Source organism: Girardinichthys multiradiatus, chromosome 20 (assembly GCF_021462225.1).
Source record: "Girardinichthys multiradiatus isolate DD_20200921_A chromosome 20, DD_fGirMul_XY1, whole genome shotgun sequence".
Lineage (NCBI taxonomy): Eukaryota > Metazoa > Chordata > Actinopteri > Cyprinodontiformes > Goodeidae > Girardinichthys > Girardinichthys multiradiatus.
The window spans coordinates 49,578,474-49,599,107 of record NC_061812.1 but is presented as its reverse complement, the minus strand read 5'-3'; the positions used below and the strand labels follow the sequence as shown (position 1 = coordinate 49,599,107).

At 41.0% G+C, this 20,634-nt stretch overlaps 1 protein-coding gene across 4 annotated transcripts in view; it reads left to right on the top strand.

The window, feature by feature from the left end:
- fbln2 (fibulin 2) overlaps nt 1-20,634 on the top strand; it is a 158,722-nt gene that overhangs the window by 101,912 nt on the left and 36,176 nt on the right. For all 4 annotated transcript variants that reach the window (XR_007035447.1, XR_007035449.1, XR_007035448.1 and 1 more), the window contains exons 8-10: nt 11,226-11,363; nt 16,908-17,051; nt 17,460-17,588. Coding sequence is in view for 1 of the 4 variants with exons in the window: in XM_047347855.1 (XP_047203811.1) it covers nt 11,226-11,363; nt 16,908-17,051; nt 17,460-17,588 (411 nt within the window). In the remaining 3 variants the exon portion in view is untranslated. The remainder of the gene's footprint in view (nt 1-11,225; nt 11,364-16,907; nt 17,052-17,459; nt 17,589-20,634) is intronic.

Sequence of the window (20,634 nt, the reverse complement as noted above, 5' to 3'; positions counted from 1 at the left end):
TATGGAGAGCCTGACCCTCGCAATCCGAGACCGTTATTCAACCCTTTGCGAAGCTTTAAGGGAAGAATATTCTGTGTACACGGACCGGGCCTCCGTCACACTTGGTGCTTTCACTATCCAGCAAAAGAAAAGCGAAGCACCCAGGGAGTATTACCGGCACTTGAGAGCTGTTTACTTCCAAGGACGCAACGCTCCCGGCATCGAGGAGGAACACACTTTTAAATCCCTGTTCCTCCACAACCTTCATGAAAGTGTGCGATACAATGTTACTATGTATTGCAGAACAAAGACCATGAGCATGCAAGAGATCCGCAAATATGCTCAGATGGCGTGGGAAACACGTGCTCGCCCGACCAAGGGATCAGAGGGTGAGGCTAAGATTTTACAGGTGCAGGCAGAAAGAAACAGCCTTGTGTTTGAAGGTCAAGAAATGCCCTCAACCAGAGCCCGTGTTAGGAACAGGTTAAGGGAACAACGTAGGTTTGGTCCGGCAACTTAGACTTTGGTTGGTACTCAGTACCAACCAAAGTCCAAGTTGCTGGACCACTTCCGGTCGAACAGACGACCTGACCATCACGTACGGCCCAAATGTAAGCCTGATGGTAAAGGTTGGGGTTACCATGTAGGATGGAACCTGAAGACAGAAATGGGGGATGCCTTCTGCAAGATTCTGACAGAAGCAACCAACCTCCACCATCGTTAGAGGCAGCCGACCATCCGGTGAAACCGGACCTTAAACCCGCGTCACCATGACTAGGTGTGGACCTAGTCACGACAGCCATCAGACTCTACCTGATGGAATGTGGAGACAAACCTGGGAAGCTCAAAGAATCCCTTGGGACCTTGCCAGATGAAACACCACGAAACTTTGCTCTAAGGTTCTTAGGTGAACAGAACCAAAAGGAACATACGAACTACCTATACTGTCTTTATGATTAATCAATAATCATAATCCTTACATATTTAATACATCATTGCTTAGGAATAAGGACATCTTCAACATTTTCGACATCTTTAACCTCTCTCCCTGCAGCTTTCCATGGTCACTGCCTGCCTGAATGCCTCCACTATTGTACCTGTGCCCAAAAAAATCAACCACCTTAATGATTACTGTCCTGTTGCTCTCATCATTAGGAGCTTTGAAAGGAGCCTCCTGAAGTACACCAAAAACACTATCCTTGCTGGTCTGGACAGCCTGCATTTCGCCTACAGAGAGAATTGCTCCACAGAGGGTGCTGTCTTGTTAGCACTTCACTCGGCCCTGACTCATCTGCAACACCCTAACACCTATGTTAGGATGCCATTTGTGGACTTCAGCTACACAGCACAACGCGACGGCAACATTGATGTTGTTTATACATTTCTGGAGATGTAAAAGCAGTCTTCTAGTATATTATATTCTCTTCATCCTTCTTTTTCTCCTCTATTCTTTTCTACTTCTCTCCCTTTTTCCTTTTTGCCCGGACTCTCTCTTTTTTCCTTTTTGTTTCCGTCTCCGTGTCCATTGCAAGTGAAATAATTCCTAAAATGTCTCTTATAATATTTATATTATAGGGGTTGGAGAATGAAACTGAAGAGATCACCATGCATCATAAAGTCTGTAGTCACTCATGTACTGTTTAAGTTAACATTGCAGAAAATAAGTATGGAAGAATTGGGGTTATCAACATTTGGGGCATATACAGGGGTTGGAGAATGAAACTGAAACACCTGTCAAGACAGCAAGTCTTTGTGATGTATCAAGAGCCATGGTATCCAGGGTAATGTCAGCATACCACCAAGAAGGACAAACCACATCCAACAGGATTAACTGTGGACGCAAGAGGAAGCTGTCTGAAAGGGATGTTCGGGTGCTAACCCGGATTGTATCCAAAAAACATAAAACCACGGGCTGCCCAAATCACGGCAGAATTAAATGTGCACCTCAACTCTCCTGTTTCCACCAGAACTGTCCGCCGGGAGCTCCACAGGGTGAATATACACGGCCGGGGTGCAATAGCCCAACCTTTGGTCACTCATGCCAATGCCAAACGTCGGTTTCAATGGTGCAAGTAGTGCAAATCTTGGGCTGTGGACAATGTGAAACATGTATTGTTCTCTGATGAGTCCACCTTTACTGTTTACCCCACATCCGGGAGAGTTACAGTGTGGAGAAGCCCCAAAGAAGCGTACCACCCAGACTGTTGCATGCCCAGAGTGAAGCATGAGGGGTGGATCAGTGATGGTTTGGGCTGCCATATCATGGCATTCCCTTGGCCCAATACTTGTGCTAAATGGGCGTGTCACTGCCAAGAACTACCGAACCATTCTTGAGGACCATGTGCATCCAATAGTTCAAACATTGTATCCTGAAGGTGGTGCTGTGTATCAGGATGACAATGCACCAATACACACAGCAAGACTGGTGAAAGATTGGTTTGATGAACATGAAAGTGAAGTTGAACATGTCCCATGGCCTGCACAGTCACCAGGTCTAAATATTATTGAGGTACTTTGGGGTGTTTTGGAGGAGCAAGTCAGGAAACGTTTTCCTCCACCAGTATCACGTAGTGACCTGGCCACTATCCTGCAAGAAGAATGGCTTAAAATCCCTCTGACCACTGTGCAGGGCTTGTATATGTCATTCCCAAGACAAATTGATGCTGTATTGGCCGCAAAAGGAGGCCCTACACCATACTAATAAATTATTGTGGTCTAAAACCAGGTGTTTCAGTTTCATTGTCCAACCCCTGTGTATATATATATATATATATATGTATATATATATGTATATGTATATATATATATATATCAAGTGGAGCATTATACCTTTAGCCGTAATGCTGTGAAAAGGAAATCTGTTGGGCTTCTTTTTGGCACTCAGATAGCATATGCTACTCTGCCATACATAACACGTTCAAAAAATGTATTTACTAGCCATCACATGGGGTAATGTACTACTAAAATTGCAACGAGAAATGTCAATGAAGTCATAAGATGGCGATGGGTGGTGTGAGTGTTGACGGCGCGTCATAGTCAATCTGTGTTTAAAACCACCATTTAAATAAAGTTTATCTTAACAATAAAACACAACACAGAACAAGCCTCAAGGCTAGTTATTATCTGTTCATATTAGCTGGCACTTTACTTTCAGAACCAGCCTTATTACCAAGTTTGTGCACATAAACAAGAAATTTGACTCCAGTACACTTTGCTCTCATTGAAGATTTTTTTTTTTTACATATATACAGGTCCTTCTCAAAATATTAGCATATTGTGATAAAGTTCATTATTTTCCATAATGTCATGATGAAAATTTAACATTCATATATTTTAGATTCATTGCACACTAACTGAAATATTTCAGGTCTTTTATTGTCTTAATACGGATGATTTTGGCATACAGCTCAGGAAAACCCAAAATTCCTATCTCACAAAATTAGCATATTTTATCCGACCAATAAAAGAAAAGTGTTTTTAATACAAAAAACGTCAACCTTCAAATAATCATGTACAGTTATACACTCAATACTTGGTCAGGAATCCTTTTGCAGAAATGACTGCTTCAATGTGGCGTGGCATGGAGGCAATCAGCCTGTGGCACTGCTGAGGTCTTATGGAGGCCCAGGATGCTTCGATAGCGGCCTATAGCTCATCCAGAGTGTTAGGTCTTGAGTCTCTCAACGTTCTCTTCACGATATCCCACAGATTCCCTATGGGGTTCAGGTCAGGAGAGTTGGCAGGCCAATTGAGCACAGTGATACCATGGTCAGCAAACCATTTACCAGTGGTTTTGGCACTGTGAGCAGGTGCCAGGTCGTGCTGAAAAATGAAATCTTCATCTCCATAAAGCTTTTCAGCAGATGGAAGCATGAAGTGCTCCAAAATCTCCTGATAGCTAGCTGCATTGACCCTGCCCTTGATAAAACACAGTGGACCAACACCAGCAGCTGACACGGCACCCCAGACCATCACTGACTGTGGGTACTTGACACTGGACTTCTGGCATTTTGGCATTTCCTTCTCCCCAGTCTTCCTCCAGACTCTGGCACCTTGATTTCCGAATGACATGCAGAATTTGCTTTCTTCCGAAAAAAGTACTCTGGACCACTGAGCAACAGTCCAGTGCTGCTTCTCTGTAGCCCAGGTCAGGCGTTTCTGCCGCTGTTTCTGGTTCAAAAGTGGCTTGACCTGGGGAATGCGGCACCTGTAGCCCATTTCCTGCACACGCCTGTGCACGGTGGCTCTGGATGTTTCTACTCCAGACTCAGTCCACTGCTTCCGCAGGTCCCCCAAGGTCTGGAATCGGCCCTTCTCCACAATCTTCCTCAGGGTCTGGTCACCTCTTCTCGTTGTGCAGCGTTTTCTGCTACACTTTTTCCTTCCCACAGACTTCCCACTGAGGTGCCTTGATATAGCACTCTGGGAACAGCCTATTCGTTCAGAAATTTCTTTCTGTGTCTTACCCTCTTGCTTGAGGGTGTCAATAGTGGCCTTCTGGACAGCAGTCAGGTCGGCAGTCTTACCCATGATTGGGGTTTTGAGTGATGAACCAGGCTGGGAGTTTTAAAGGCCTCAGGAATCTTTTGCAGGTGTTTAGAGTTAACTCGTTGATTCAGATGATTAGGTTCATAGCTCGTTTAGAGACCCTTTTAATGATATGCTAATTTTGTGAGACAGGAATTTTGGGTTTTCATGAGCTGTATGCCAAAATCATCCGTATTAAGACAATAAAAGACCTGAAATATTTCAGTTAGTGTGCAATGAATCTAAAATATATGAATGTTAAATTTTCATCATGACATTATGGAAAATAATGAACTTTATCACAATATGCTAATATTTTGAGAAGGACCTGTAAATAAAATTGTCAGTCAGTCATTTTCTACCGCTTCTTCCATAGTGGGTTGCAGGGGAGCTGGTGCCTGTTTCCAGCAGTCTATGGGGGGGGGGGAGGAAGGGTACACCCTGGACAGGTCGCCAGTCCATTGCAGGGCAACACAGACACACACTCATTCACTAAGAGCAATTTAGAGAAATCAGTTAACCTAACAGTCATGTTTTTTGGACTGTGGGAGGAAGCCAGAGTACTCGGAGAACATGCAAACTTCATGCAGAAAAACCCCCAGCCGAGAGTCAAACCCATGACCTTCTTGCTGCAAGGACACACTGTGTCCACACTGTGCCACAGTGCAGCCCTATATATTTAAATAAAATATATAAATAAAAATATATTTTTAAATATACATGTACACACAAGTGACTTTACAAGAGAGGACAATGTGGGATCAGTCCAAGTATGCATGTTGTTGTTCTGGAACTCTGACTGTCAAGAGTTCATCAGAGAAACTGTCTCTGTGGCGGCTGGGTTTAGCAAACAGTGCTCTACAACGCCGACCGAAATGTAAAAGCCTAAACAGTTACATTGCAGGGTGTGTGGGGCCAGCAGAGATTTTAGCTGCCCTTTTCTTGACCCTAGACCTGTATAAGTCCTGGATGGAGGGAAGGTCAGCCCTAATTATTCTCTCTGCAGATCTAATTGTTCGTTGCAGTCTGGACCTGTCCTGTTTAGTGGATGAGCCAAACCACACTGAGATGGATGAAGATAGGACAGACTGAATGATGGCAGTGTAGAAGATGACCAACAGCTCCTGTGGAACGTTGTTCTTCTTGAGTTCCTTCTGGAAGCTGGTGACCCACTGACAAGTGGAGGCAGAGACTTTGAGCTGGATGAGCTCCTGATGGAGGATGTCTGGGTTGATGGTTTTGAAGGCCGAGCTGCAATCCAGAAACAGAATCCAGGCGTACGTCCCCAGGTGGTCAAGGTGTTGCAGGATGAAGTGTAGTCCCAAGTTGACAGCATCATCTGACAACCTATTTTCCCATAAGCAAACTGCAGGTGGTCCAGCAGGTGGCCTTCAGGTGCTTCAAAACCAGTCACTCAAAGAATTTCATGACCACAGACATCAGGACGACAGGCCTGTAGTTATTTAATCCTGTGATGGTGGGTTTCTTGGGTACTGGGATGATGGTGGAGCATTTGAAGCACAGTTCCAGTGACTTGTTGAAGATCTCAGTGAAGATCGGTGCCAGTTGGTCGGTGCAGGCTTTTAGGCATGATGGGGAGACATTATCAGGTCTTGAGACCTTCCTTGTTTATTTACATCTTCCTCTGAGATCCTTAGTGCAGTCAGAGGGTCTGAAGGTCTCTACCTTCAGGTAGTTCAGTGGTTGGTGTATGGGAAGAATTTGTGTGTGAATGGGATATGGAGGAGTTGGGAGGAAGGGCTCCTGTAGTCAGGTTTTTTAAACCATTTCAAACAGCAAACGCATCTCCATCTGAAAAGTTTTTTTTTAGCTTCTCACTGTAGCTTCTCTTCACTGCTTTAATCTCCCTGGTCAGTTTGTTCCTGGCCTGCTTATACAGGACCCGGTCCCCACTGCTGTGAGCCTCTTCCTTATCCCTGTGCAGCTTCCTCAGATGAGAAGTGAACCAAGCTTTATTGTTATTGCATGTTGAAAAGGTCTTGGTCTGCATACACATGTCCTCACTGAAACTAATGTATGATGTCACCATCTCAGTGAGTTGGTATAAATCAGTGGCTGAAGTTTCAAAAACAGCCCAATCTGTGCAGTCAAAGCAGGCCTGTAACATCTGCTTTGAGTCATCAGTCCACAAAGCAAAACATCATGAAATAAACAGTTTTTAGATTATTTCCTCCTAAACTCATTTTCTCTGCCCAAACACCACCTCCTACTACATGAACCTTTCTGAAGGTAGGATGTCCCAGGGGGACAAATTAAGAAGCAAAGTTGTCCCAGTCCATTCATGCTGTGTGGCGGGCAGAACAAAGGGCTGGCAGCTACTCTCAGTAGTATCGAGGTCGGGCTGCATCTGCGTGCAGAACTGAAGTTCAAATACTTTTTTCTCCATGTTGTGGGAAAACTGCTTTACTCAACGCTGTTAGAGACAGGGTCTCCGCTGGGAACTCTTTGGAACACAGGTTGATCTCTGTAGGACCTCAGAAAGAAAAGTTCAAGCCACGCTCGTCCTTATTACCACTTTTTATATGAACGCTGGATTATCTGAGCAGCAGATCATACTTAATTTTCCTGCATTCCATCAGCGGGTATCCGACCTTCAGATCGTAGTCATTTTGGATCCAAGTTTGAAGAGTTATGCCTTGTCTTCTGCAAGGAGATATTCACGCGCTGTACCTCATCCTGCGTGGCTCTTTGGAAGAGTTGTGTGGAAGATACAACCATGTTGGAACAGGGTGTTTTTGTTTCAGAGACTAAATGACGTCACAGGGGTTCTGGCTGTGACTCCTCCTTTCTGGGCTGAGCTAGAAGTTGTTAAAAGCTAAAAGCTGCCTTTTTTCCAGTTCAATGTTTTATCCATGTTTTTAATCCAAAGCTGGAGGCCCAACAAGACTTTGCCTCAACTTCTGAGACATGTAAAGAACTCGACAACAGTAGGCTAAAGACTAATGATGAAAATCTTTCAGAGAAGAAATGAAGAAAATAGCTTTTTTGTACAAAGGGAAAATAATGAGTTAAACATTGCAGGTGGTAAGATAAGCAAATTAAGAGTAGGTGTTAGGGGGATGCAATGAAAGCCATTTAGAGAAAGAGAGAATACAGAATAGCACATATGAAGTAAAAGACCTGAGATAGTTTCAACAACCAAGGAAAAAAGGAGATTAAAAAGCATATAATTCACATGTAGCAGGTCAGTACGATGTAAACATTTACAGCAACATGTTACAGTGAACGGAGAAGAAACGTTTAATATGGACACAATGAGTAATAGTGCTGTGACTCTTATGTAGGAGAAGATTCCCTAATTTACTATTGCTATAGACTTTGGATACCATTTCAAAATCCCAGCATAAAAGAGTTCTGGACAAGGAAGCTTCTGTAAAACAGCTCGTGTTTTAAGGCCCATCTGTAAACATACACAAATACTGACTTGGTAAAGAACCTGCTCACCACTTGACCCGGCCACATGTGCTTTCAAAATAAAAAGCAGCTTCACAGAACCAGAGAGAGTTGGTTATAATTGAGCTCTGTTTTTACTAACCTTCACTTAACATCTATTCAACAACTCTGACCTGTACTTGTCTCCTTTAGCTAAGACATGAAATATTGGCAGATGACATCCATCCACACTGATAAAAAACATGAACAGAGGTTAGTCCACAATTACTGCCTGATTTCTTTCTGCATGATCTCTTCTAAACATCCAGAGTGAGTTCTTCAGACAATTACTATCCCCTTTCTCTGTAACCGCTGTGCCACAGACTTTTACTTAATTGTGTTTTACTTGCTTGTGGATCTACTTACTTCTGACTGTGACCCTAAGCATTGAGTCAGGAAGTGCATACAGCAGAAGCCTAAAGGCAGTAGGCTCATTTCCCTCTGGTTTTTTCCTCTTTGGATGATGGAATGGAAATAATGTTAACCTTTTTGTTGAGCAGAGATTTTGCACCATCAAGCATTGGAAACAGTTTTGTTTGTAGGGAAGGACCCATGGGAAAGGGTGGACTCATTCAGTCAGTCATTTTCCACCGCTTATTCCATAGTGGGTCGCGGGGAAGCTGGTGCCTATCTCCAGCATTCTATGGGCGAGAGGCAGGGTACACCCTGGACAGGTCGCCAGTCCGGTGGACTCATTCATTCAGTGTGAATTATCCCTGAGAATGTCTGATAACCAGATGCTTCACATTTTGGAAGCACAAAGTATATTTTGTAGTTTCTAATTTAAGATCTTGTCAAATCACAGCTTCTGTCACACATGTCATGTGGACTGGAATTCATTTTGGGTACAGGTCCACTAGAACCTCAGATTGTACAGTAAAGGAACGCATGTTTGTGCACTCAGGCAGGATGTTTAAAACTCAGTTATGTCAGATAAAGCTCACAGGAAAAGAGTTTCCAACTGTTTTCACACAAGGTAGAAGCTGATAACCTTTAGAGCAGGGGTTTTCTTCATCTTGCTCCCTCTAGGAGGGTGTTGGGAGGTGCTGTTTGTTCATGATTCCCTGTGGCAAAAACTCTGAAAGTTAGTCATGGCCAGCAAACAGACAGGCAATACATGAGATTGCTGCATGTTTCCCTTTTATTTCAGGCTTCTGTTTGGCTTCTTTCATGCAGAATTATGCAATACCTAATTTGCCAGGTTCCACATAGAGTTTAACACAATTGAGGGTGGTCATCAAATCTAAACGGGAGCCACCCAGTAGTTCATGTCAAACTCTGTAAGCAGAGTCAACACATCAGTCATGCTGTGATTCATGACGAAGGGATGCAGCAGTTAGATAAGCATAAGTCACTCTCTACTGCCCGAACATGATCCCAGCAGAAGGTGAATGAATTAATTTAAATTTTATAATATAACTTTTATGAAAGTAATAATGTAAGCAAAAAATTTACACTGAAGAAAGTGTTTGAATACTATAAGATTTGCTAAGATAGTAATTGAAATGAGATGGGGAGTTTGATGTCCTAAAGGAGTGACCTCTGCGGAGAGGTCAGATTCCAGGGATAAAACAACATGGAGGAGAATGAGACAGCAACTAGTGACAATTGTGAAGCATAAGAATTGAAAATCTCCAAATTACATAAGAGTTGATTTGTTTACTGCAGCTGAAGGTGGTAACTCTGGTGGCATATTGTCACTGTGGCCATCATATAAATGTAGAGATTCTTTCCAAAAGAGACCAAAAGACATTGGAACCTAAGATTAAAACCATGCCATATTTTTGATACTGTTATCATAAACATAGGAAAATGGAATTTGTAGACAGCCACTTTCTTCTGTAGGACATGAGAATATAGTCCCACACATAAAACGTGTCACTACTGTACTGTAATGTGAGAAAGCATGCCATTTTATCATTGACCCAACATATAGAAACAGTAAGAAAAGTGAGGACTACCCAGGCAGTATTGCCCTAAGTCTACTGAGTGAAAACCCTGGTCCAAACAAAGACAAATTGTGCATCTGACAGATAGTCACTACCATGCCTCTAGATGTGGAGGGATAGTATTGATGATTTACTTGGACATTTCCTCTTAACACTAAATATATTTTACACATTATGTATGAAAAAAACAAAATATGTGTGAATACTATCCTGTTACATCATTTTTTGAAAACAATAAAAGTGGGAAATCCTTTTTAAGTGTGGTGTGGGTTTTTTAAGTGTAGATTAGGTAAAAAAGATAAGGACACCATAAACACCTTTGGGAATAAGCTGGGTTTCATGTTAAAGCCAAGTCTTAGCAGAGCTACCTACATGCTATTCTCCTCGTTATGTGTGTCAGTGACTCAACATCTAAAGCTTTCTCATTGTGTCATTGAAAACTCTGCATAATGTGTCATTAAATGGCTACTTTAGGGATATACGTTTGTAGTAATACATTAGCCCATATTCATGTTTAGCTCTTTTCCCCCTCCACTTCCTGTTAAGATGTTTGTTATGTTTGTTAGTAGCAATGGTGTGGTTTGCAATATCAATAAATGGAATAACAACTTAGATTTCACTTAGATTTGTATGTAAATGTCTCAGTTATGCCAGTAAAAGTTCATCAAAAAATAGTAAGTGTGTTTAGTGGTGATTTTAATGCTTGGTCAGATGTTTAGGCTCCATATGCAACAAGATAATCATCCAGAAAGGCAGCACTGCACCAGCTACAGCTCTTGGAATATTTCTGACTTGTGCCATTAGCTCTTGGTGCTGAAGAAACTTATCAGCGTGTGGCTAGAAAACAGGTTAGACATAGTCGACCTTTCAATTCTAGGAAAACTAATTAGCTGATTGAATGCAAGGAGAAATCTCTACTGTGACATTGGAAACCTATCTATAAAATGATGACTGATGTAATAAGCCATACATAGGCCATTGCAGAGAGAGGCGCTGGGCTCCAGAGTGTAAAAAACCCTCCATTTTAACTTCCTCCATTGCCCACCCATCATTTAGAGTTGTTGCTAACTTCTGGTGTTTTCAGAGTTGGATCAAGCACTGCTGATATTACAATTTGTTTCCCCAGTGAACAATTGCTACAGTGAAGGGATGCTACACATTCAATTCTGTTCTTGAGCCACAGTGCCACCTGCTGATTGACAAGCATGATGATTCAGACTGATTCAGACTGAAGTCCTTTACACCAGCACCAGGTCATCATTTTGGTGGATCATGTTGACTTGCTGAACTAAAATCTATCTGTACTTTTTTCCACAGATATTGATGAGTGCCTGGTAAGAACCCATAATTGTGGTGAGGGCTTTGTGTGTGAGAACACGGTGGGCTCCTTCCACTGCAATCCCAAACTCAAGTGCGTTACTGGATTTACACAGGACTCTCATGGTAACTGTATTGGTAAGAAACTGTCAGCTCTTCTATCTAAGGGGAACATGAGCTCCTGGGCTCAACTCATATACTTTATAATTTTTAGCACAGTTTGTTTTACATTTGCAATGTGATAATTAAAATGAGGGTGCACAGTGGCTCAGTTGGTAGCACTGAGAAGATCCTTTGAATTCCTGGTGTCCTGTTTGGAGTGTACCCTACCTCTTGCCCAATGATTGCGGGAGAAAAGCACAAACCCTTCTGCAACCATGCATGGATAAGGGTGTGTTGACAATGGATGGATGATCTAAAAAGCAGAAAATAAGACCCAATGAATTTTGAACTGAAATGATAACAGTACTGTCAAAGCTGCTGATGCAGTTACAGTGTTGTGAAAAGTTATTTTACTCCTAACAGATTTCTTCTGGTTTTGTTTTTATCTCACTTTAATGTTTCAGGTCATGAAACCAATTTTTATATGAGACAAAAACAACATGAGAAACTACCGAAAGCAGTTTTTGAATTATGGTTTCATTTATGAATGGTTGAAAGCTATCCAAACTGACCTGCCCCTATGTAAAAATACAATAACACTTCCCACCCCCCAGCTTGAAAAGGGTTACAAATGGATTTCTAAGACTTTGGGACTCCAGAAAACCACAGTAAAAACCTTTATCCAACAATGGAAGAAACTTGGAACAGTGGTAAACCTTCCCAGGAGTGGCCGGTCTACCAAAATTACTCCAAGAGCTCATCGACGACTCATCCAAGAAATCACAAAAGAACTCAGAACAACATCTAAAGCTCTGCAGCCCTCACTTGCCTCAGTTAAGGTCAGAGTTCATGATTCAACAGGGTTCCAAGGCATAAAAACCCCTGCTAATCAAAAAGAGCGCAAAGACCTGTATCCCACTTACCAAAAAAACATCTTGATGATTTCCAAGACTTTTAGAAAAATATTCTCTAGACTGACAAGACACGTAGAAAACGACTTCGAAGGTAATTGTTCCATTAAATGTGGTGTAAAACTAACAAAACATTTCAGAAATAGCACATCATGCCATCTGCCAAACAGGGGCTGCTTCAGGACCTTCATGACTTGTCAGAAGTGAAAGACCAATATGTCTGCTTTCTAACAAAAAGTCTGGCCATCAGTTTGTGACCATCAGCTCAACACAGAGATAGCAATATGAGTTTGAGAATCTGACTTGAGTTACATAAAATATTTCAGACTCCACTTAGACTTGTGCCCTAAAGATAATTCATAATAACGACCACATGAATGTCTCTCCAATTGAATGCTGTATTACATGACTTCGGATCATTTTATAAAAAAATAAAAGCAACTTACCTCCGAAATTCTCTAATGCTAGCTGCTACATTACAAGGACACTTCAAGATGAAAATATCAAAATAAAAGCACTTCCTGTTCTGTTCCCTCAGAAGTTCAACCCACTCATTTGTATACTTGCTACACTGTGTCTTGTTCATCTAAAATGTAGACATCTTTACTATTTAAAATTGAAAACAAAGGTTTTAAATGTAGGGCTGCGTAGTTGGTAGCACTGTATACTTGCAGCTAGTGTAGAAGGCCCCGTCTTTCTGCATGGAGTTTGCATGTTCTCCCCGTGCATGCGTGGGTTCTCTCAGGGTACTCTAGCTTTCTCCCACAGTCCAAAAACATGACTGTCAGGTTAATTGGTCTTTCCAAATTGCCCTTAGGTGTGAATGGGTGTGTGCGTGGTTGTCTGTCCTGTGTGTCTTTGTGTTCCCCTGCGATAGACTGACGACCTGTCCAGGGTGTACCCCGCCTCTCGCCCGTGGACCACTGGAGATAGGCACCAGGTCCCCCGCAACCCTGTTCGGAAGAAGCTGGTAAAGAAAATGGATGGATGGATGGATGGTTTTAAATGTGGATTTAGAAAATGGCTTCCTAATATTAAAACTCCTCCAGCTCAGAGTGAGGAGAAGAAACCCTTCAAACCCGATTTAGTGCTATAGCTAATGAAAGAGTGGACAATATGAAGGCAGGAATTAACAGCTGTTAACTTAGTGTTACAGTGAATAAAAGTTAAGCATAGATATCTATTTTTATTTCTGATAGGGTAAACATTAAATCTGATAAATTTTTTAAATGTCAGTTAGCTTTACGCAGTTTTGTGGATGGTGAATTAAAAGTGAAATGATTAAAATATAACTTAATATTTAAAGATTGAAAGATAATTATTAAATGTTGATAAAATAATTGATCCCCAAGGACAAACAAGTTTGGATTCCTAACCTGCAGCGATGCAAAGTTACAGGTCCACTAGATGTTGGTAATTTGATGAGAAAATGCTTTTTTCAGGCATTAGAGACTTGACTCTGACTCTGAATTGGGGCAAAAGACTGGAGACTTGACTTGGAAAAATGACTTGCGAACACCACTGGTTCAAATGCACTTGGTTATACAACAGGACAATAATCCAAAGCACACCAGCAAGTCCACCAATTATCACAAACACCTGAGGACAGCTGTTGTGGCCAAGGTTGGAACAATGAGTTTAGGTTTAGGGGGTAATTGCTTTTTTAAATTGGGCTAGGATAATTTGGACATCTTTTTTTTTTCTTAATAAATGAAATCATCATTGGAGAAATGCTTTTTGTATTTACTCAGTTGTCTTTTTGGAACTTTAGTTTTACCCGTTAACAAACATGGCACCTCACATTGGGAATATCCAGCAACAAAGCTTTACATTTACATAATTTATTCCACTGTATTCAATTTTATAATCTTATTGATTTATAAAGTGTCTGTCATGAATTGTAATTGTTATTTGATTGTATTGTATTCTGTATTATTTGATGTACATCGGCTACATTGAAAATGACGGTACTTAATTGACATTCCAAAAATAAAATAATACATAAATAAAATTGAAACAAATATTGTAATGATCTAAGTCATTTCAGTGTGACAAAAAAACAGAAGAGATCTGCTCCAAAGTTAAATACTTTTTTCAGCACCATGCATCAGTCTGATGTTTGTTAAAAAAAAAAAAGTCCTTTTAAACCGTCTAAGTTCTCTATTATGGAAAAAGAAATGAGGGAGCTCTTTGAATCACAATATACCTGCAGAGTTTTCCTCAGGATACATTTGCACCGCCGAAAAGGATGATGTGACATCAAACCAAGAGGTTGCAAGATTTTTGCTAAATTTAGGGGTAATAAATCGTGGGCTTTAAAGTCGCTTCTTTTGTACTTGTTTTGCTTTCCAAGATTGCAGAAAGTCATGTTAAAACTTGCTGTTTAAATGTCATTGATAGTCAAAGCTGGGATATGTTGAACTTGTAAAGATAAGCTGTCTGGCTCAGTCAGAAAGCTGTCTCACGCATGGTTTCCCTTAAAGCAGGAGCTAAAACTCTAATCAACATTCTATATGACCACTGGCAGCAGTACTGGTGGAAAGTGAAAAGAAGAACTCTAAACTTTGAAAGAGTTCATGTGAAAGTGTTTTGTTGCAGATTAACTGTTTTTAATGGTATTGGATGGGCATGAGTAAGTTAGGGTGAGGTTATTTGTATGACCCTAAACTTCGATATCAGGATATCATATAATAGTCTTTACATGCAGTGACACAAAATATGCATTATCTATGAAATATTTAGGCTTTTTTCTTCTGCTTCAAACAGCATTGTCAAAAACTTTCAGTTCATCAGATCGTCTCTGAAAGAACAGAAAATATAGAGATTTGGGAACAATCTGCAGCTACACGGAGGTCATGGAACTACAGAACCATATCTAATAAATTATTTAATGGATCAGCAAGCCCAAAAACAGATCAGAGCTTTGAGACAGTATTGATTTAATCCTAGACACAGAAGAGCAGATGTAAGTTCTTTACCAGACAGATATAAAATCTTTTTTGTCTGCCGTGCAACATTTAAGCACTACAAGCTGCACTAAATTGATAATTATCCTTTCTTGAAATTGAAAGAGTTTGAATCTGGCTAATTCGCAATATTATGTGTAAATATAATATTCAGTATTAATATAATTTGTCAGTAATGAGATAAATCGCCCAGGTGTTAGCCTAATGAAGCACTCACCTGTTTTAGAACGGAAAGTGTGTTTTTCTGTTAGTTTTTCTGCTAGCTAACTGCAAACACGTGGTCCCTTAGTGGGAAAGTTTGTAGCTTTTCCCCAATTCCTTTGACTTTTCTTTATCTCTGAGTCTTCCCAGCAACACACCTCAGGAACACTGTGTTGGAGGTCATCAACAGATCTGCGCCAAACGTTGTCTTTAATATATAAGACATGCCATGGAAGTTCACGAATAAATAAAAGCTTACTTTGTCTATAGTCATAGATAAAAGTACCCAAAGCATGGAATCTGATGAATAGAAAAGGTTCAGCAAGGATTTCTGGCTGTCATTGCTCATTGCTCCACAGAAGGTCAAACAAAAGAGCTCAGGAAAAACAAGACTATCAGTTAGAACTTATGGCTTCTTGGAGAGACCAGTTCCCCTAAAATATATATTTATGGACTCGTACCCACAAACAATATAAACAATTTCCTGCCAAAAATATTAGACCAGGATTTGAACCCAGGACCTTCTTTCTGCAGTGCTAACAACTGCTCACCATGCAACTTTTCTTTGGCAAAATTTGCTGAAATTATTGGTTTGACAGAGGTTTTAAGTGGTTTTCAAACTGTAACGTTTTAAAACCCCCTGATACCAGAAACCAGCCTATTCCTACACTAAATCCATAGTTGGGTAAGTTCTTTAAAAATAGAGTGTTGACAGTAACAAGGTACCTAATTTAAAGTCTAATAGTCATGTAACTATGTCAGTTACTTCAACAAAGTAATGTACACATTGCATTTAGTTACTTTTCAATTATTTTTTATTTGGATCTGTAATAGGTGGGTGGTACCATTAGTTTATGTTGCTTTCTGATTAATACAGATTAGATTTATAGGTGTTTTAAAGAAGCTGGTTCTAGCAAATTTGTTGCTATAAAAGAGTTGTTCAAAAGAGCCCATGTTTTCAGTTGTTTTTAAGAAGCCAGTCCGGGGTGGGTTCTTTTTTTAGTATTACTTCTTTTTTTCTTCTTTATTATTACTTCTTTTCTTTTTTTTTTTTTTTAAGAATGACGACTTGGACAACTGCAGCAGCACCCCCCACACCCAGTAAAAGCCGGTGGACTTTTACTGGGGGTGGGGGGTGCTGCCTAACTCCAGCATCAATGTCCATCTTTGGGCAACACATTTATATTATTATATACATATTTTATTTTTCTCTATTTGGTATTTGCTAGGTTTTGGATAACTGCTATACTTGTTTGTAGATGATAAATTAGCAGTTCAATAACAATTTTAATTTCAGATCAACTAATATAAACGTGCCAGCTTGTGTACTGGTGCAACCCTGATTTTCTACTGTAAGAAGTGAACATTAAAATAACTGCATCCTAACTGTTGATTGACACTGATTGTTAAACCAGCCTGTCAGTCAGGATTAATCCCCCCATATATCACTCTTTCCTCTCAGCTGCTGGTTGGCTTCACACTCTGTCCTTGTGTTTCTACAGACATTAATGAGTGCAGCAGCCTAAGTGAGCCCTGCACTTCAGGTTCCACCTGCATCAACACAGTGGGCTCCTACACGTGTCAGCAGAAGATAATAATGTGCAATCAGGGCTACCACTCCAGCCCTGATGGAACTAAGTGCGTTGGTGAGTTTTCCTGCTTCAAACAAGCAGCATTTAAAAGCTTAAGTACAATTCTGTTGAACTGCAAACGAGATAGTGGAAAGTGAAACCAAATATTACTATAGTTAGTTGAGATTTCAAGTAGAAATACAAACAGTTCCACAAAGTACATACCATAAAACATAGACATACCATAAACATTATAAAACATTATAATGTAGCAAAAGCATAATGTGGCTCAGTGGCCGAGGCCCTCTGACCCTCTGCTGTCATACGTAATATCAATAATTCAATAGAAAAACAAAACTTACCGGTACAATATTTAAAAAACAGTAAATTTCTGTATTTTATAGTACGTCCTCTGTTATTGTTAGCTTTGAAATCAAAGTGGCCCACAGCTGAAGTGCTTTATCTTCCTCTGTGCATGTTTAGACACTGATGAGTGTCAGATGGGAATACACCGTTGCGGAGTGGGCCAGATCTGTCAAAACCTCCCCGGCAGCTACCGCTGTGAATGTCAGACGGGCTACCAGTACGATACCTTCCGCAAAGTCTGCATAGGTAGGAATTACTGATTTGAGATTGCTACTGCTTCTACTCCTGCTGCTGCTGGAGATGATGATGTTATTACAAGCAAATTGAAAGTTCAACCACACGAGCAGCAATCAAAGTTTGATCTGCTTGGGTGTGTTGAAGTGCTTATATAATAAAGACAGGATGATATCTGTGTCATACTTTCAGTAAAAAAGGGCTAAATAGAAAAAAGATCCCAGTGACCTTTTTTCAAGTTTTAAAATTCATCTAAACTTAAACACTGAAATTTAAAAGGTTGTGTTCACATTAACAGTACATTGCAAAAGTATTTTTTCCAATTGAATTTTTCCAAAAGTTTTAAGATTACAGCCACAAACATGAGTGTGTTTTATTAAGATTTAATGTGACAGCTCAACACAAAGTATCACATAATTGTGAAGTTGAAGTATGAGGGCTTTTAAAAGTTTATACCAATAAAAATCTGAAAAGTGTGGCATGCATCTGTTTCAGCCCTCCAAAATCAGTACTTTCAGAGAATCAGTACTGAGGAGAATGAACAGAAACCCATGTGTGAGTTTCTTCTACAGAATGATGTGCGCCTCTGTTGCATGGTAACCTTGTCCCGGTTTCCAGCGGGAGGAAAAGCAATGGTGGAGCTTCTCATGTTTTCTTATATAGCTCAGTGTGACATCAGAGCTGCAGTGCCAACTTTCTGTGTACTGCAATCCATGCTGGGAGGTGTAGTAGCAGACAGTGATCCAACAACCCCCTTAGGTTCGAAGGGTGAGATTAATCGTAGTCTTTGAAGCTACTGGGACCATTCTGTCCTTAGCTGAAAAATCAATTGTACTGTTTACTGCCTTATTATTCTGTTGTGTTATTCTGTTGTGAAGCACTTTGTGACATCCTGTCTGCAAAAACGTGCTATACAAATACATTTTACTTACTTACTTACAATGATTTGTGACGAAACAAAGACAAACAAAACTGTCTGTGTTCCTGTTGGCAGGAACAGAGGTTCACAATTCAATTTGTTTTTTCAAAAGCCTATGACCGGGCAGGATAGAGGTTAGCCTGGGCAGGGCTAAATTTTGACTAACCCACCGACCACGTTATTAGGTACACCTGTCCACCTGCTCGTTAATGCAAATTTCTAATCAGCCAATCACATGGCAGCAACTCAAAGCATTTAGGCATGTAGACATGGTCAAGACGATCTGCTGCAGTTTAAACCGAGCATCAGAATGGGGAAGAAAGATGATTTAAGTGACTTTGAACGTGGCATGGTTGTTGGTGCCAGACGGACTGATCAGGGTATTTCAGAAACCGCTGATCTACTGGGATTTTCACGCACTACCATCTCTAGAGTTTACAGAGAATGGTCTGAAAAAGAGAAAATATCCAGTGAATGGCAGTTCTGTGGGCGCAAATACCTTGTTGATGCCAGAGGTCAGAGGAGAATGGCCAGACTGGTTCGAGCTGATAGAAAGGCAACAGTAACTCAAATAACCACTTGTTACAACCAAGGCATGCAGAAGAGAATCTCTGAACGCACCACACGTTGAACCTTGAGGTGGATGGGCTACAGCCGCAGAAGACCACACCGGGCGCCACTCCTGTCAGCTAAGAACAGGAAACTGAGGCTACAGTTCACACAGGCTCACCAAAATGGGACAAAAGAAGATTGGAAAAAGGCTGCCTGGTCTGATGAGTCTCAATTTCTGCTGCGAAATTCAGATGGTAGGGTCAGAATTTGGCATTAACAACAGGCTGGTGGTGGTGGTGTAATTGTGTGGGGGATATTTTCTTGGCACACTTTGGGCCCCTTAGTACCAACTGAGCATCGTGTCAACGCCACAGCCTACCTGAGTATTGTTGCTGACCATGTCCATCCCTTTATGACCACAGTGTACCCATCTTCTGATGGTTACTTCCAGCTGGATAATGCGCCATGTCATAAAGCACGAATCATCTCACACTGGTTTCTTGAACATGACAATGAGTTCACTGTAGTCAAATGGCCTCAACAGTCACCAGATCTCAGTCCAATAGAGCACCTTTGGGATGTGGTGGAACGGGAGATTCGCATCATGGATGTGCAGCCGACAAATCTGCAGCATCTGTGTGATACTATCATGTCAATATGGACCAAACTCTCTTAGGAAAGTTTCCAGTACCTTGTTGAATCTATGCTACAAAGGATTAAGACAGTTCTGAAGGCAAAAGTGGGTCCAACCCGGTACCAGCAAGGTGTACCTGATAAAGTGGCCGGTGAGTGTATTTATGTAGTTCAGTAAGGAAATACAAAGAGACAATACATTCACATCATTACCACAGTATTGGTCATCAGCTTTGGTAACCTTGAGACAAAAGTGAAAACAATAGCAAAGAAGATACAATATAAAAAACAAAATCGTGGTTCATAGCTTAGTCTTCCAATTTCCATTAGGCACTGGAACCTGCCTGTGTCATTGGCATAGGTGGTGCTATAAACCGTGGGGAAATGAATGTGAGGGTATCAGTCCTGTCCTGTCACGACCCACCTGATTGCAAGGAGAACTACAGTAATGGTCATAGTGTGGGTTTCTGTCCACTCTGTTCTCTTGGGAAATTGAGGGTGAGGTGTCAAGCTCAACTCTGCAGGAGTAAGGCTGAACCTAATTAGTGTGCCTCCTTCCATCAAAAGTTGTTCCTTAATACTAGCATCGATGCTGAAATTATATCCTTTGAAGGCATCCAGAATTTTAGTCTTTGTATCATATCTGTCGAGATTAAGGTGATGAAGGATTATGTCTCTGAGGTGGATTAGTGCACCTTGAGGTATGGAGACGAACATCATTTGGTTGGGTAATTTTATCCAGGTAACTGTGTCATGCTGATTGTAAGATAACAAAGCCTCTGTCACTGGAGTGCTTACAAGCCATTGATTACCCGCACGTTCAACCTTGGTTTCTATTCCTACGTCCTTTAGAGTCACTTTAGCCTGACAATTTTGTTCAGGAGATCACTTCTGTGAGGGTGTGCAGTGCATGCAGAGTGTAAATGGAAAAGTAGTGTGCAAAACTACAGTTAA